The sequence below is a fragment of the Lepisosteus oculatus genome, chromosome 1 (assembly GCF_040954835.1).
Source record: "Lepisosteus oculatus isolate fLepOcu1 chromosome 1, fLepOcu1.hap2, whole genome shotgun sequence".
NCBI lineage: Eukaryota > Metazoa > Chordata > Actinopteri > Semionotiformes > Lepisosteidae > Lepisosteus > Lepisosteus oculatus.
In genome coordinates, this window is record NC_090696.1 from 19807240 (window position 1) to 19823614 (window position 16375).

The window sequence follows — 16375 nt, forward strand, 5'->3', positions numbered from 1 at the left end:
CCACCACCAGTGTGATGCGATGGCAGCCATAGTGCGCCAGAACGCTCACCACATACCAGCTATCAGTGGGGAGGAGAGCAGAGTAATGAAGCCAATTCATAGAGAGGTTATTAGGAGGCCATGATTGGTAAGGGCCAATGGGAAACTTGGCCAGGACGCCAGGGTTACACCCCTACTCTTTTCAAGAAGCGCCCTGGGATTTTTAATGACCACAGAGAGTCAGGACCTCAGTTTTACATCTTATCCGAAGGACGGCGCCTGTTTACAGTATAGTGTCCCCGTCACTATACTGGGGCATCAGGACCCACATAGACTGCAGGGTGAGCACCCCCTGCTGGCCCCACTAACACCTCTTCCAGCAGCAACCTTAGTTTTTCCCAGGAGGTCTCCCATCCAGGTACTGACCAGGCTCACACCTGCTTAGCTTCAGTGGGTTGCCAGTTGTGAGCTGCAGGGTGATATGGCTGCTAGATATAAAGGCAACCTGCCATGGGATTAGGGACTGAAAGCACTCACAGAGCTCCAGTGCATCTTATTACAAGGTCCATTATGGATGAAATGAAGTAACGAGCTGAGCTGGAGTGAAAAGTGGTCCCCAGAACCCCCGACCTCACTCTGAGCTTGTGAAAAGGTCGAGAAATGCTGTCATCAGTAGAACTCGGAGGTGTGAGGTAGCAGCTGCTCCAGTCAGTTTTATTGGGGTGCCGGGGGAGCGAAGTTCTGAAAGTCACAGGGCCAGATCTTGCCCCCTGTGTCCCTCTGTGTGGGTGAGAGTTCAGGGATGGTGGGTGGTTGTGGGGGGCAGGGGGGCATTGACATTTTGGGCGGGCGAGGTGCCGAGGAGGGTGAAGGAAAGGGTTAAGTTTTTTTTCCATTATTTTGGAGGTTGTCGAGCCCCCTCCCACTAAGCCCCTCACCCCCGCCCCCTGATGTGGAGGGGGGCGATCACGTCGGTTTTCCCCCGGGGCCGTTATAAATCCCCCTCTGGCCCTGCTCCGCTCTGACAGAGAGGCTGACGGTCTGCAGGGCTCAGCAATTGTCCACTTGCCGGGTTATTTTCTAGCAACAACTTAGACACACTTAGATGCACAGATCCTGGTGACACAACACGTCCTCTGTGTCTCTATGACAAGACCTGGACGCAGCTGACAGACACACATCAGTCTATCTGTCCAGTCCCGCTCCTCGGCACGGGCAGCTGCTCGAACTGGCCCCATCGTCCGCTTAGGCTCAGATCCCGACGGCGTTCCCGTGCTTTTTCAGAACTCATTTTTTCCGGTGTTTTTCCCAAACACGCCAAGCGGAAAAGAAAGCTCTCCGATAGCCAAAGCAAGCCGGATTTGAGGACGAAGCTCTAGCCGTGAGAAAATCCTCTTTCGGGGTCTGGCTGTTCCCTAGTTTTTGCCTACCGAGGGATCCCCATCCCCCCTCCTGCCAAGCACGCGCGCCCACAGATTGGCTCCATCCTCTTTCCTGCCCTGAATATCCTCCCCGCGGCTGTGCCTGCGTGCTGACCTCCGGCCGACCATGTGGGAGTTCCGGTCCATGTTGTTCTGGCGGGCGGTGTTCGCCGAGTTCTTCGGCACCATGTTCTTCGTGTTCTTCGGGCTGGGCGCCGCCCTGCGCTGGACCTCCGGCCCCTACAACGTGCTGCACATCGCCTTCTGCTTCGGGCTGGCGGCCGCCACGCTCATCCAGTCCATCGGCCACATCAGCGGCGGCCACATCAACCCGGCCGTCACCTTCGCCTACCTGATCGGCTCCCAGATGTCCCTGTTCCGCGCCGTCTTCTACATCGCCGCGCAGCTGCTGGGTGCCGTGTCTGGAGCCGCCGTGCTCTATGGGGTCACGCCCACCAACGTGCGGGGAAACCTGGCGCTCAACACGGTAAGTCCTCTGGCGTCCTACAGCAGGGTAATACCCGGCGTCCTACCTGGCTGTGATGTGGTGTTGCGGGCTCCGTGTCATTTTCTTGCTATTAGATCTAGATCTCAAATTTGTTCCTGCTCTCACCCCTGCGATGCCTTTCCAGCCAATAATCCATCATCTGGCTGCTTGGGCAAAAATGCTACATATGTCAGTAATCAGTAATTATGAGAGTACTCTGTGGCAGTGGGGGCAATTGTGCAGTGACAGTAGAGCTGTCCTGCTCTAATGTGTGGTAAGGGGTCTTGGTTATTGGTCGTAGATGTGTTCTTATTTCCCATGAGAATAAACTTTTATTAAGAGGGATACTAAGTCTTTTTTTAATACCAGGGATTATCATGCCATGAGCAACAGTGGAATAGGGGTGGGTAATGTTCTCCATTGTCATCGTATATGAGCAATACAGTACATACACATCGCTTCACGGGTCTAATGTCTAGAATATGCAACACCAAAAACACCCTCGGTTCTTGGACACATTTCCGCCCGTTCTTCAAACATTTGGCACGCGCACGCCGCACCGCTCTCTCCGAAACGCCACGAGGACTGCGGGCGGTTTTGTGCGATCCCCCGCCCCTGGGCCTTTCGCGGGAAGAAAGGACGCCAGCTGGAATCTATTCAGATGAACAAATACGGAGCACCGTTCCCTGCTGACGGAGACAAACTGGATCAGCCACAGGCGTCGGCACCCTCCGCCTTCTAGGGCAGTATTTTAGAGTGCAGTCGTGACCGCCCACCAACAGGGTTTGGGGTGACTTGGCCGGTTGCCTGGGCTAACGGATAGTGTCTTCCCATGGGAGAATGTGGCGGGAGTTTAACTGCCGGTTACGTGAACATCTCGAGGAGGAGAGTGTGCAGAAAGAGACCACCCCCGGGTCTCCAGCAGCCTCCTCTTTGACTGTTGCACATCCAGATAATGGCTCAGCCCAGGGCACACCGCTGCTCAGTTTATCGAATCCATCTGTCACCCAGTCAGCATGAGAGCGCAGGATCTGCCTGGATCACAGCCCCCACAGTGGGGTGCGACTCGGGCAGTGAATCCAAAGGGAAAACTAACTGTACCTCTGAACGTGTTGCTCCAGCTCAGCCACAGGCTCCTGGGACTGCTCTAGTCCCCGAGACCCCCCACACACACACACCTGCTCGTCTTCATGACTGCTGAGCTCTTGACTGAAATGTCGTTGATTTTAAAGTGGATCACTTGTCTGGAACTTTTGTAAGTTTTCGTTCTACTCAAATGTTGGAGATTTTAGGTCACCAAAAAACAAAGGCACAAAGGAAACGTCCTGGTTGTGCTCAGTCTCTCAGACAACTGATTCTTCTGATTCTGAGTCTACAAACCCCCTTTCTTCTCCTGATTAGAAAATTCAGGGATGGCCAAGACGGGTCTAGTGGCAGATATCAGTATTCGTGCACTAACACTGTTAGTAACACTGTGAAACTGTCAGTCCATCTGTTTTCTAACCACTTCATCCAGTACAGGGCTTCAGGGGAGCTGGAGCCTATCCCAGCAAGCAGCGTTCGCAAGGCAGGGTCCACCCTGGACAGGACACCACCCCTTCACAGGACACATACAGACACAAACACACACACTCACACCCGCACCATATTTCCCAGAAGCCAGTTTACCTGCCAGCATATCTTCAGACTCCTCCAGAGCCCTGGAGGAAACTCACACGAACACGGGAAGAACATGCAAACTCCACACAGACAGCAGCCCAGGAACTGCACCCAGGGTCCCGGGGCTGCGAGGCAGCAATGCTGTCCACTGCGCCACCATGCCGCCCACTTGAGAAACATCTGACAATTCATTCTTGGCTCTGCTCCCAGCTTTATTAATCAAGTGTCATCGGCAACTGGTCAATAGGCAAGGGAATTCAAAAAGCGAGACACAGTTTTGACACTTTTTAATGAATATTTAATGTTCTACAACCATAATGATTTTGTGTCTGTGAAGACGTGCTCTCCAAGGAGGAGAGAGTAGCCCATCGCGTTCTCCCTCTCGTCCTCGTTAGCGGGTACAGACAGATCAGGTGACGAGGGCTTCAGCCCTTCAGCATTTAATTTCAGGAAAGGGTGGCCAGAGAGTGGGAGGGAGTGTGTGGTATGAAATTTATATTATTGGCTATTTCTGTGTTGGACGCCTCCATGGATCATTAAGGCGTGTTTATTTCCTAATTCAGTTATTGATGAATTGATTAATTGAATTCAGGAACTGCCGAATCTGAAATGCTTTTGACCCCAAGAACTGCTTCGCCAGCAGTGGGCACAGCTCCTGCAGGGCTTGTCTGTCCTCCGATTTTTAGGAATAGGCCATTTATTATTATTTTTTTAAAAGTAATTAAGTTTATATATCCATGTAATGTATCACTAGTTGTATATGGACGACTCAGCTTTAAGGCAGCAGCTCCTGGGAGAGGATTCACGAGGACACGCCCGCCTGACACGGCCCCACCGAGCCGTCACCTCATGGCGCAATGAGTGCTCCGCAGCGCCTGATTGGTGGAGGGCCAGGTCTCTTGCCGGCATCACCTGCAAGGCTACGGTGCCTTCGTAGGGCCGAGGCAGAAGATCCATGCTTTAAAAAACAAAGGTGCAACAACTGCACAGGTAGTGATGCCCTTACAAGCATGGTGTTTAGCACAGTAGCAGCCGATGGCCCTGTTAGCAGGGACCTGATCCGTACGAGACCTGTCTAAGCGGAAATCCCAGATGGGGGGAAACTGAGTTAAGCGACGAAGCTTCTCAGGGACGATCCCGCCTCTCCCAACTCTCTGTGTTCCCATAGCTCCACCCCGGCGTGAGTCTGGGCATGGCCACCACAGTGGAGATCTTCCTCACCGTGCAGCTGGTCGTGTGCGTCTTCGCCGTGACGGACGATCGCCGCAACGGCCGCCTGGGGTCCGCCGCCCTCGCCATCGGCTTCTCCGTCACCCTGGGGCACCTGCTGGGGGTGAGGAGGGGGGTCTCTGCGGGGCTCACACACTGGGCTTGGACAACCTGCCCCGGAGCAAATTGCCCCTGCTGATTCCGATTGGGAAAAGAAGGATGGAATTGGGAATGGAGGGTGCAACGTTACCCCTTCTCCATTCCTCGGATATCACTACTACCCCCGGGAATCAGGGTCCACTCCTGGTCCTGGGGGGGTCAGTGTGTCTGCAGGGTGTCCAGTCCTGGTCCTGGGGGGGTCAGTGTGTCTGCAGGGTGTCCAGTCCTGGTCCTGGGGGGTCAGTGTGTCTGCAGGGTGTCCAGTCCTGGTCCTGGGGGGTCTGTGTTTCCAGTCCTGGTCCTGGGGGGTGTCAGTTTGTCTACAGGGTGTCAGTGTGTCTACTATCTATACAGTACCTGACATTTTACCATGTATGTGATGCAAAGGAGAGTTTAATAAGAATCAATAATTTTGCTAAAAAATGTGGTCAAGTTAACAATGTTCTCGCTCTATAACCTAACTTGAAATGTAAGCGATTTCAAGAGCTGAACAGGACAAGTGTTTTTTTTATTGTCTTTGTAAAAAACAAGTCTTGTCAAGTCAGTAGTTGATTTAATTACAGTAAGTTGCCCAGAGCCCATTAGGAAGACCTGGTGTAAGCGTGAGGTCTGGGCTCTAGGTTATTGACCGGGTCTAATATGTGTCCTTAAGGTAAGGCTGACCTCACCTCGTGATCCAATCCAGTCCACTGCAGAACTTTCCTGCCGCCTGCTCCTTGATTATTTTAAGTAATTAAAAATTAGTGGGATGTACCTGATAATTAAGGCGCTGGTTGGGCAATGCAATGGGGTGGCATAGGGCACGGGTTCGACAAGTCTCGGGGTGACTGCCTCTGGGCCCGCGGGCAGTGCCAGGGGGCGCGGCCCGCTGAAACTCCTCCTGTGTGTTGCAGATGTACTACACCGGGGCTGGAATGAACCCGGCGCGCTCCTTCGCTCCGGCTGTGCTGGTCCGGAACTTCGTCAACCACTGGGTAAGCGACCGGCGGCCCGCAGCACAAGACAGGTCACAACCGCGAGGAAGCCATCCTGGCCTGCTCGGCAGGCGAGATCCTCGGATCAATAAGCTCCTGTTTCCTGAAAGAGTCCCTGCCTGGTATCAGCTTCAACAACATGGCTGGGCAGCTTGTTCCACACTCCCACCACCCTTTGTGTAAAGAATGACGTAACTGGAAACAATGTGGAAGTCTATTTAAAACCGGGGGGGGTGTCCATTACACAAAGGGTAGTGGGAGTGTGGAACAACCTGTGCAGCCATGTGATTGAAGACGATACCCTGGAGTCTTTCAAGAAACGGCTGCTTGAGATCCTCTGATCGAGTAACCACTAATTACCAAATGGCCCCCTCTCATTTGTGAGCATAATGTCCCAAAGTACAACTGCTTAGAAGATGTTCACTGTAACCAATGTGCTCTCCTGGAGTGATCTGGACATTTAATATTCACGATTCCTGTACCTTTGGAAACAGAGGACAACATCTTCCCGCGGTGTGTCGGGTACAGCTTCCTGGGTCACTGCCCGCGTCTCTGTCTCTGCAGGTGTACTGGGTCGGCCCCATGATAGGGGGCGCCATCGGGGCGCTGGTGTACGACTTCCTGCTCTTCCCCCGGATGAGGGGTCTTTCTGAGAGACTGGCCACGCTGAAGGGCAGCCGCCCCTCGGAGGCTGACGGTCAGCAGGACTCGCGCACAGAGCCCATAGAGCTGAAGACACAGGCGCTATAAAGACAAGGACAGGCGGCGCACTGACCCCCTTCCCCTTTCTCCTCCCCTCCTTATCCCAACAAACACACATTCGCACAATGACCTCTCGCTCACCCCTGACCTTTAACCTTCCCAGCACACACTCGCCAGACAAGCCCCCAGCCGCCCTGACCTCGGCGCTCGAGAGCCTGGACTGACCGTGGAACCGCCCCGCCCCCCACCCCTGGTCTCCTCCTGGCCTGGAGGGCAGGAGCGGTCGCGAGGAAGAAGAGGAGCCGTCGCGGACGCGCGCCATCGCGCCCCCCTCCTCCGGCCGGGGTCGCGCGTCCCGGTCCCGAGATCCCCAGCGCCGAGGACCCCGCGGGCGTCCCTCCCCCTCATTCGGGTGTCATTGTGGTTTTCCGAAACTGGTCTTCCGATGCAGTGGCACGACGAGGGATGGACGCTGCCATGAGCGTTTCCTTTTCTTGTTTTGTGGTGCGTTTTTCTCCTGGCGCTTCGCTCTCGCCGGTCTCTCCCGTGCCGTGTCAGCACGCTTTGTTTTAAAGCAGAAAAAACGAAACACGCCTCTCCGTGATTGCGCTGAACTGCAGTTTTGAAGCTTTTTTTAAAAATGAAATGACGCACGACCGACTTTTTCTCTTCGTTGTAGACGCTAATTAACCAATTTTCTATATTGCGCCTTTTCACTGTGAGCACCTTTCAAGCTTGAAGGATTCACTCGGCTTGAGCCGAGTTTCTCACTCGGCATTGCCTCAGGTGCGAGCAAATCCCCTTCCCGCGGTAACAGAAGCCACGGAAAAACCAGAAAAGCCCAAACGGTCTTTTAACTGAGGCTGTCCTATGTCCTGATACTGAAATGGATTTCCAAATACCCCTCTTGGCGGCTGGGCAGAATTGTGGGTGCTGTTCCTTTTCTTAAAATGTCCCTCATATTTGTGCTATTGTTTTATTTTTCCTTTTGCCCCAGGGGACACGAAGTTCAAGTTAAGTCTTTATAGCGTGTGAGCAGGCGGATTGATTTGCCTTTGTGTTTCCCGTAGCAACAGGTTGGCTGGAAAAGTAGATCTGGCTTTTCGGGGCCACAGAAGAAGTAGGCTCCTCTGTTGCTGTCGGCCTTGTGTGTGTGTGTGTTGCGGAGTGGGTGCTTGATGGTGCAGTGGTTTCACGCTTCGGAGTTTCAGTAGGGATCTGGGGAACAGGAGAAGGAGAGGGGGTCGTGTGTTTTTTTGGGGGGGTTGTTTCGGAGGGTTGTTTTTCCTTTCCACTTCTTGTTTGTCCCCTTGGCTCAGATTCCTGAACGTTTTTTTAAAGCAGGAGTGAATCCTGACGTCATTTCTGGAGTGACGTAGTTCCTAATCAGGTGTTCTGTGTACGTATGAGTACGTTGTGTTGATTTTTGAACAGGGTGAGTTTCACACCTGCGACTCGACCCTCCCACTCCTCTCCCTGCCCTGCCCTTCATCCCCTCTACCCCCCTCCCCTCCTCTTCCTCTTCCTCTTCCTCCACCTGTGTCGCAGACACTGCTGATGTGTCCTGTGCTTGGGTTGCTGTACAGGATTCCAACCAGGGACCTCCTTCACCTATTAACAGTAGGTTGGCTGACCCCCTCCTGCCTGCTGGGGCTCGGCGATTGTGAAGGGCAGAGGCCCAGACAGGCCCAGGGGAACGTGCTCCCCATCTGAGTCGCCACCCAGACCCCCAAATCCTAGAATCCATGTGCCCTGCATGGCCTTAATCACTGCTTCAGGTGCTAACTCGTCGATCATCTAATTAAGCACCATCTAATTAACCCACGCGACGTGGTACAGTGTGCACGTGGGGGGGCAGCTGGGCTTATTAAGGTGATCGGAGCCGATACCTGGTATCTGCATGGAAACGAGTCTCCCCAACAGCCTGTGGCCATGTTTCCCTAAAAGGGGGTGAGACCTGAGGGGAGGTGGGGGGGGTCGCTATACACTGGAACAGAGTTTCCAGTTTCCCTATTTCAGACCTGTACCCCAAGAGCACCCCCTCTTTATTTGGGGGTCGCTTTGGAGAATTTCCATTTGTTTCTGCTTTTTTTTTATTTTTTACAGTTTCTTTGGTAGGTTTTTGCAAAGCAGAACAGAAATACACGTTTACATGCTTGTGTTTGCTGTCCGTAATTATTGCAGGTACTGAGAGTATTATACTATGACAGTTGCTAGTACTATTATATATTTATATCTTCTTGTTTGTTTTCTTTAACATCTTTTCAACAGTTGTTTTTTTAAAGATCCTCTTCTAGCCTTGCTTTAAAAGATGTTTACTTGCTGCTTAGGTTCTTGGTGAAACTGCTGACATTGCTGCTTTTCCTTTTTAAATCTGTTTTAAAAGCTTTTGCGATGGCTGTGACCATTAGTAAACACGTCAGGGTCCGAGCACACTTGTAACGTTTTGAGAATCTCTCCACGTGCATTGGCTGTGAAACAGTGCCACCTAGCGTCTGCACTCGCCGCTGCAGCTGGCTGGCACTGTCTGACGCAGTTTGGAAGCGTTATTACTTTGGAGTTGTATTTCGGGAAATTCGCAGGAAAGAGATATTGTACTCAGTTTGTATTTGGCTAGTTGATTCCTTCCTTACACCACCCCTCGTACCCGTACCCCGTAGAAAAATAAAATGCTTTTATAAATAAATATGTACCAAGAAATGAACAATAAAAAGTTAAAACCCTTGTAAGACATTCGTGCTCTCATCGATTGCAACCCAACAGCCCATGATGAAGTGTAAGAAACCACCACTCGCGTCAGACCCCCCTCTGACAGACCCCCTCTGACGGTAATAATAATAATAATAATAATAATAATAATAATAATAATAATAATAATAATAACTGCTTACACTTATATAGCGCTTTTCTGGACACTCCACTCAAAGCGCTTTACAGGTAATGGGGATCCCCTCCACCACCACCAATAGCTCGGTAGAGCGAGATGTGAATTTGTTCCAACTCCCCAGGAGAACAGGAGGTTGGTCAGGGAGAACCTAACTCAAGGGTGTCCGGTCCTGATCCTGGGGGGGTCAGTGTGTCTGCAGGGTGTCCTACTGGTCCTGGGGGGTCAGTGTGTCTGCAGGGTGTCCGGTCCTGATCCTGGGGGGGTCAGTGTGTCTGCAGGGTGTCCTACTGGTCCTGGGGGAGTCAGTGTGTCCAGAGAGTACCCCCCCCCCCCCCAAACAAAATCACTCCCTCCAGCAGCCCATCAGGAATCAACATAGCTGCTGGCGCTCAGGACGACAGCATGAGAGGCATGTGCAAGCATTTTTAATCTACACGTGAGCTCACCCTCCAGCAGCAGCTCCTTACTGGGCATCAGCTGTGTGATCTACAGTTTACCTCCGTCAGCCACCTCATCACAGCCACGAGATGGACAACACACCCAGCTGCCGTTCTCACTTGTGTGCGGCTCTTATGTGCTGATCGCCGACCTTCATGCTCCAGGCCTGCACATTTCTCTCTCATATGCAAACAGATGGTCTGGCTACTGTAGCACTGAAACCTTTTTTTTTTTTTAAACAAGTTTTAAGATTTTTCAACCCCAGGTTCAGATGAACATCACAAGTATATTTTATTGGGTCCGTTTTTTATGAGTCGCCTGAAAATACAATGCTTCCAAATAAAAACAACGAATACCACTGGAATGGTTTCTTTACGTCAGCGAAAAGATTGGCTGCAAACAGGCCTAGGGGAGGATGAGTGTGGTGTGTGTGCTTTTCTGGGGAAGAGTTTGTGCCACTGGGCAGTTTGGAGAGTAAAGAAACATTCGTGCCGATAGGGCTTCAAAGGGATGAGAGAAACAGAGATAAGAGATGGGAATGGCTGATGTATAAAAATCATTTCAAACTATTTTAATAGTGGAGATGGACAAGAAGGAGGGAGAGGGAAAGAGCAGGGCTGAACCAAGTGTTATTTACCCAACATTTCTTATGAAGTTAAGAAATCAACTCGAGTTGATTCTGTATAGGAAGGGAAAGTTCAGTTGTTGAAGGCGACAGCAGCATAATGCACAGTTTGCCCACCTACCTATCCCCAACACAGGATAAATAAGCACATGAGTCTGGTACACAGAGGGGTCTGACACCAGCACATCAGCCCAGTCCACAGAGGGGTCTGACACCAGCACATCAGCCCAGTCCACAGAGGGGGGGTCTGACACCAGCACATCAGCCTGGTCCACAGAGGGGTCCGACACCAGTAAATTGGCCTGGTCCACAGAGGGTCTGACACCAGCACATAAGTGTGGTCCACAGAGGGGTCCGATGCCAGTACATCAGCCTGGTCCAGAAAGGGGTCCGACGTCAGCACATCAGTGTGACCCACAGAGGGGTCTGATGACAGTACATCGGCCTGGTCCAGAGGGGTCTGACGCCAGCACATCAGCGTGACCCACAGAGGGGTCTGATGACAGTACATCGGCCTGGTCCACAGAGGGGTCTGACGCCAGCACATCAGCGTGACCCACAGAGGGGTCTGATGACAGTACATCGGCCTGGTCCACAGAGGGGTCTGACGCCAGCACATCAGTGTGACCCACAGAGGGGTCTGATGACAGTACATCGGCCTGGTCCACAGAGGGGTCTGACGCCAGCACATCAGTGTGACCCACAGAGGGGTCTGATGACAGTACATCGGCCTGGTCCACAGAGGGGTCTGACGCCAGCACATCAGCGTGACCCACAGAGGGGTCTGATGACAGTACATCGGCCTGGTCCACAGAGGGGTCTGACGCCAGCACATCAGTGTGACCCACAGAGGGGTCTGATGACAGTACATCGGCCTGGTCCACAGAGGGGTCTGACGCCAGCACATCAGTGTGACCCACAGAGGGGACTGATGACAGTACATCGGCCTGGTCCACAGAGGGGTCTGACGCCAGCACATCAGTGTGACCCACAGAGGGGTCTGACTCCAGCACATCAGTGTGACCCACAGAGGGGTCTGATGACAGTACATCGGCCTGGTCCACAGAGGGGTCTGACGCCAGCACATCAGTGTGACCCACAGAGGGGTCTGATGCCAGTACATCCGCCTGGTCCACAGAGGGGTCTGACGCCAGCACATCGGCCTGGTTTTTTATTAGACTATTTCTAGAACTGGCTGTATTACTGCTGTGCCAGAGAGCCTCTGGACACCTCAATGCCACCGCTGCAATGTTCCTGTGAGGACACCCTCACTTTCCATCTCCAGGCAGAGGCTAGTTTGAGGTGCAGTGCAGACATGACACAGGCTGGCCCAAAGCAGAGTGGATGAACATCATTCCCCATCAAATCGTAATCATACAGAACAAGAACAAGTACATGACAAAAAAGGACATGCAGAAACACTTTGGCAGTTCCTTGCCCTCCGTGCCAGTAGTTTCCAGACACACTGTCTCTGGAGTTTTACTCACTGATCATCTCAGTTCATTTCAATGGCTCTTTTCCACCGTGTCCCCTGAGCACATTATAGCGCATCTTCTTAACACCTTCCAGCAGGGGGGCGCTGTTGGTTAAAAACCATACACAGGTTGCAATACATAAATCAAAGTGTCAAAATAGGGGCACCCCTTTAAGATCGGCTCCAGATCCGAGGTTCCTCATAAAGCATTCGGCTATAGTGCATTAGAAAAGAGAGGCTGGGGAACCCCGTTATCAAAAGAGAGTTGGTAACCCCAAAACATCGCTGCCTGCTGCTATGGACACAGTTCAATTACGGATGAGCTATTGACACCAATATAAACAAAGTGGTGGTGGGTAGGGGGTGGGGATTGGAGTCGACTGGGGGGGGGCTCCTTTTTCTGTAGCCCTCTTGTGTGGTCCTCTGCCCCACGCCGAAGTTATACCGCACTGCGAGGTTTTCGTCCATAGTGTATCTATCACTAGTAGAGTTGTGTTAGGAAGGAAGGACAGGATCATCACGTATCCAGTGCGGATTCCTCTTCGGAGAAAAAAGGCACAGTGTTAGGATGAACTTTTCTGAAGAACTGAAACCGGCAAAAGAAAACAAAACCACCCAGAAGAGCCGGGGCAGCTGGTGGTCCGTGACTGCCGCCTCTCGGCCAGGGCTCGGGGCGGGCCGGGGCGTCACGGCGTGAAGGTGCTCAGGAGGCTCTCCAGCTCCATGTCGGCCGGGGGGGACGGGTTCTGACTGGACAGCCTGCGGAGACAGAGACCGGTCACTCCCTCGCTGTGCTGCGCCCTGCAGGCGAGAGTCCAGAAGACCGCCAGACAAGTGCACACTGACTGGAAGTGCAGAAAAAAAACTGAGAACAAGAGGCACTTCTCTATACAAAGAGTGGTGGGGGCCTGGAACAGCTTGAAGACATGATGTTCATATTCTTATTTCGACTACCTCCTAGCAGCAGCTAGTAACTGAACAAACTAGAAGGATAGAATGGCCTCTTTCCTGTAACCTTTCTTATGTTCTGCTGTTCTTAAAACACGCCTGCAGGTGTGAGAGAGCACTAGTATTCCTGGATTTCAGAGCCCGGGCTGCACATGCTGGTCAAGATTACTGATGCCTTGCAGAAGCAGAACTTGTATTCAACCTGCAACACAGCCTGCAGATTTTCATACTGACAGATTATGATGTGTGCATTTTCTGGGGGCTCTTCAGTGAGAATTTTGCTGTCATATTTTGCATATTCTTGATACTTGCGTTCAATAAAGCACTTGGTAAATTGAACATCTCCCACCCCAGCTGTAAAGAACTCCATCCCTCACAATTTCTCCAAGCTTCAGATTTCCCTCTGTGTACCAAAGTCAAGGAGAGCGTTATTGCTGAATTGGGATTCCGGAGAACACAACTGCACAACTATGTAAATCAACACACTTGGGCCAGAACGCTCAGGAAACAAAGGGCAGAGTGGACACAGATCACTCTCTGTCCACAAGGGGTCATGAAACTTCTCTGGGTTCGACATGAAAGAGCAGTAAGGTGCAGTGAGACTCTGAGAATCACATAAAACCAGAAAGAAACACAGACAGCAACTGAGAGCTTGGCAGAGCGAGAGCACAGTACAACACTATAGTCAGGTGGTGTGTGGACTCACGGGCTGATTGTCAGGGGGTCGGGGCTGGAGAAGAGTCCCATTCCCTGGGGGAGCTGTGCAGCACCAAGGTCAGAGTATGACATCATCATGGCATCTGAGGCAGCGCCATATGAAGGCTGGAACTGTTGGCTGGGGAGACACAGGGACATGTCACTGCACACAGCACAAAACACTACACACAGCACACAACAATACACACACACACATCACTGCACACAGCACACACCACTATACTCACACATCACTGCACACAGCATACACCACTACACACAGCACACAACAATACACACACACACACACATCACTGCACACAGCACATCACTGCACACACACATCACTGCACACAGCACACACCACTACACACAGCACATCACTGCACACACACATCACTGCACACAGCACACAACAATACACACACACACACACATCACTGCACACAGCACACACCACTATACTCACACATCACTGCACACAGCATACAACAATACACACAGCACACAACAATACACACACACACATCACTGCACACAGCACACACCACTATACTCACACATCACTGCACACAGCACACACCGCTACACACAGCACATCACTGCACACAGCACACAACAACACACACACACACATTGCTGCACACAGCACACACCACTATACTCACACATCACTGCACACAGCACACAACACTACACACACACACACATCACTACACACATATCACTGCACACAGCACACACCACTACACACAGCACACACACACATCAATGCACTCCAGACCAGGGTTAAATTAATGAGAATTTAAGTATTTGTATTTGAAAGTTGTAATGTCCATTTACTGTATAAAATAAGATCAGATCATGTTATTGGCCCTATACAATTTCTTGCATTAGGAATTATCTTTTCGCATACCCCAGCTTGCTCTCCATGAGACACACAGACACGGAGAGAAGCTTGGGGTCAGAGTGCAGGGTCAGCCATTTATACGGCTCCCCTGGAGCAGTTGGGGTTAAGGGCCTTGCTCAGGGGCCCAGTGGAGTAGGATTCCTCTGCCGGCCACAGGATTTGAACCGGCAACCTTCCAGCCACAGGCGCAGATCCTGAGCCACAGAGCCATCGCACTGTGACAAGAGAGTAATGAGGAGGAAGGTCTGGATCCCGTGAAGGCACTTTGCTCACACACTACAGCTCCCTATTAAAGATGGCCTGGAATCCGCAGGGAACCTCAAAGCTTATTGTTGCTCCAAACGAAGCTACCGAGTAGACGAAAAACTACTTTCAAATACCTCCAGAAATCCAAACCAATAGCTGAAAAGACTGGTTTCATATCCCTCAAAAAAGATGTAACTGAAGTAGTTGCAAACACATGGCAATAGATTTCTAAATACATTCCAAGATTCAACCCTGCAAGTGCTGTCTAATGCCGACTTCAGGAGTGCTGTTGTGGAAGTATATTTGCAAGTACTGCAAATGCGTGTTTGACCCAGGTCCCCACACACAGACACCTTTCTGCACGTCAGGGTTCAATCTAACAGCCAGCCGGGTGGCGGGACTCACTGGGGGTAGAAGATCGTCTGGCTTGCGTCCATGCTGGTGTCGGAGTGGCGGGGTGAGGGGACCATGCCCCCGCTTCCCAGAGAGGAGTCCCTGCGGCACACAAGACAGCTGTCGGTCATGGGCCGTTACCGTAGTGACACGCACACGCACACGGCTACCACAGAGACGCTGACTCACATCAAGCTGCTGAAGGAGTGGGACCCAGGGAACGGGTGCTGCATTCCCATGGCATCCTGGGGGGTGTCGCTGCGCACGGGGGACAAGGCTGGGTGGCCGCCCCCGTTCCCCATGTTTGGGGATTCGTCCCCTCTGAAAGACACGGGCAGCGGTTAACTGCAGCACCTGCAGGTTGTAGAGCCTCCCTGTCAACACCCTTGATTTAACTGTGGAGTCTTGGTACATGGCGGCTGAGCTCACCCTGCTACTTTGGTCTGAATGGAGACGCCGATGTATCCGTTGTGCCTGCTGGGCTGTTCATCTGGCCGAACGGAGAGAGGAGGGAGAACAGGGAGACAGAAAGGGAGAGTTATCGCTGCCCAACCCGTGCACACACACACAACAACCCCCCTCCTCTCCTGGCCACGATGGTGGCTCCTCTCCGCCCACCTGTGTAGTACTTCTTGAACACGTCGTCCTTCGGGAAGTCGGGGTAGATGTGAGTGATGAACTTGATATCTCGGATGCGGTCGCCCAGGCAACGGATCTCCAGGTCCTTCTTGGTGAAGGGCTGGATGTTGAGGATGGTGCGGCCCACTGCGGGGTGAGAGCGAAAGAGGGCGTGAGAGAGGAGCGTGCTGGGAGAAGCGCGAGGAGGTCTGGGGTGCGTGGGAATTTCACGGAGGCTGCATCCGGCAAGGAGAGAAGACGGTAGTGTTGAACACACTGCGCTGCAGGCCCTGGCACCACATCTCTAGGAGCCTTTATAATCTTGGGGGCCGGGGTCCCCGCTGACCCTCTCCCACTGAGGGTGCAGTTTGAAGATACCCCGGTGTAGGCGAGGCGCTCGCCTTGGAAGTGTAACAGGGGGTATCTGGGGACAGACACCTGGTAACCCAAGGGGATTCTGGGTTAGGTCCTGGAAGAAAGCAGTCATTCTGTAAGGGCCCCCAAATTCTTGTGAGGTCCCCTGAGCTCCTGGCTCCTGCTCTCGGCTCTC

General features: G+C 52.3%; 2 protein-coding genes across 2 annotated transcripts in view; one reads left to right on the forward strand and one right to left on the reverse strand.

The window, feature by feature from the left end:
* Positions 1-991: 991 nt before the first annotated feature.
* LOC102698273 (lens fiber major intrinsic protein-like) lies at positions 992-9319 on the forward strand. The gene is made up of 4 exons (XM_006629282.3): positions 992-1887; positions 4715-4879; positions 5808-5888; positions 6453-9319. The coding sequence occupies exons 1-4, from the start codon at positions 1528-1530 to the stop codon at positions 6636-6638; spliced, it is 792 nt and encodes a 263-aa protein (XP_006629345.1). The 5' UTR covers positions 992-1527; the 3' UTR covers positions 6639-9319.
* Positions 9320-10181: 862 nt separating this feature from the next.
* stat6 (signal transducer and activator of transcription 6, interleukin-4 induced) overlaps positions 10182-16375 on the reverse strand; it is a 43615-nt gene continuing 37421 nt past the window's right edge. The window contains exons 16-21 of the mRNA XM_069187056.1: positions 15826-15972; positions 15637-15697; positions 15397-15528; positions 15220-15309; positions 13669-13797; positions 10182-12773 (exon numbers count right to left, since the gene is read on the reverse strand). Of these exons, the coding sequence (XP_069043157.1) occupies positions 12701-12773; positions 13669-13797; positions 15220-15309; positions 15397-15528; positions 15637-15697; positions 15826-15972 (632 nt within the window). The 3' untranslated portion in view covers positions 10182-12700. The remainder of the gene's footprint in view (positions 12774-13668; positions 13798-15219; positions 15310-15396; positions 15529-15636; positions 15698-15825; positions 15973-16375) is intronic.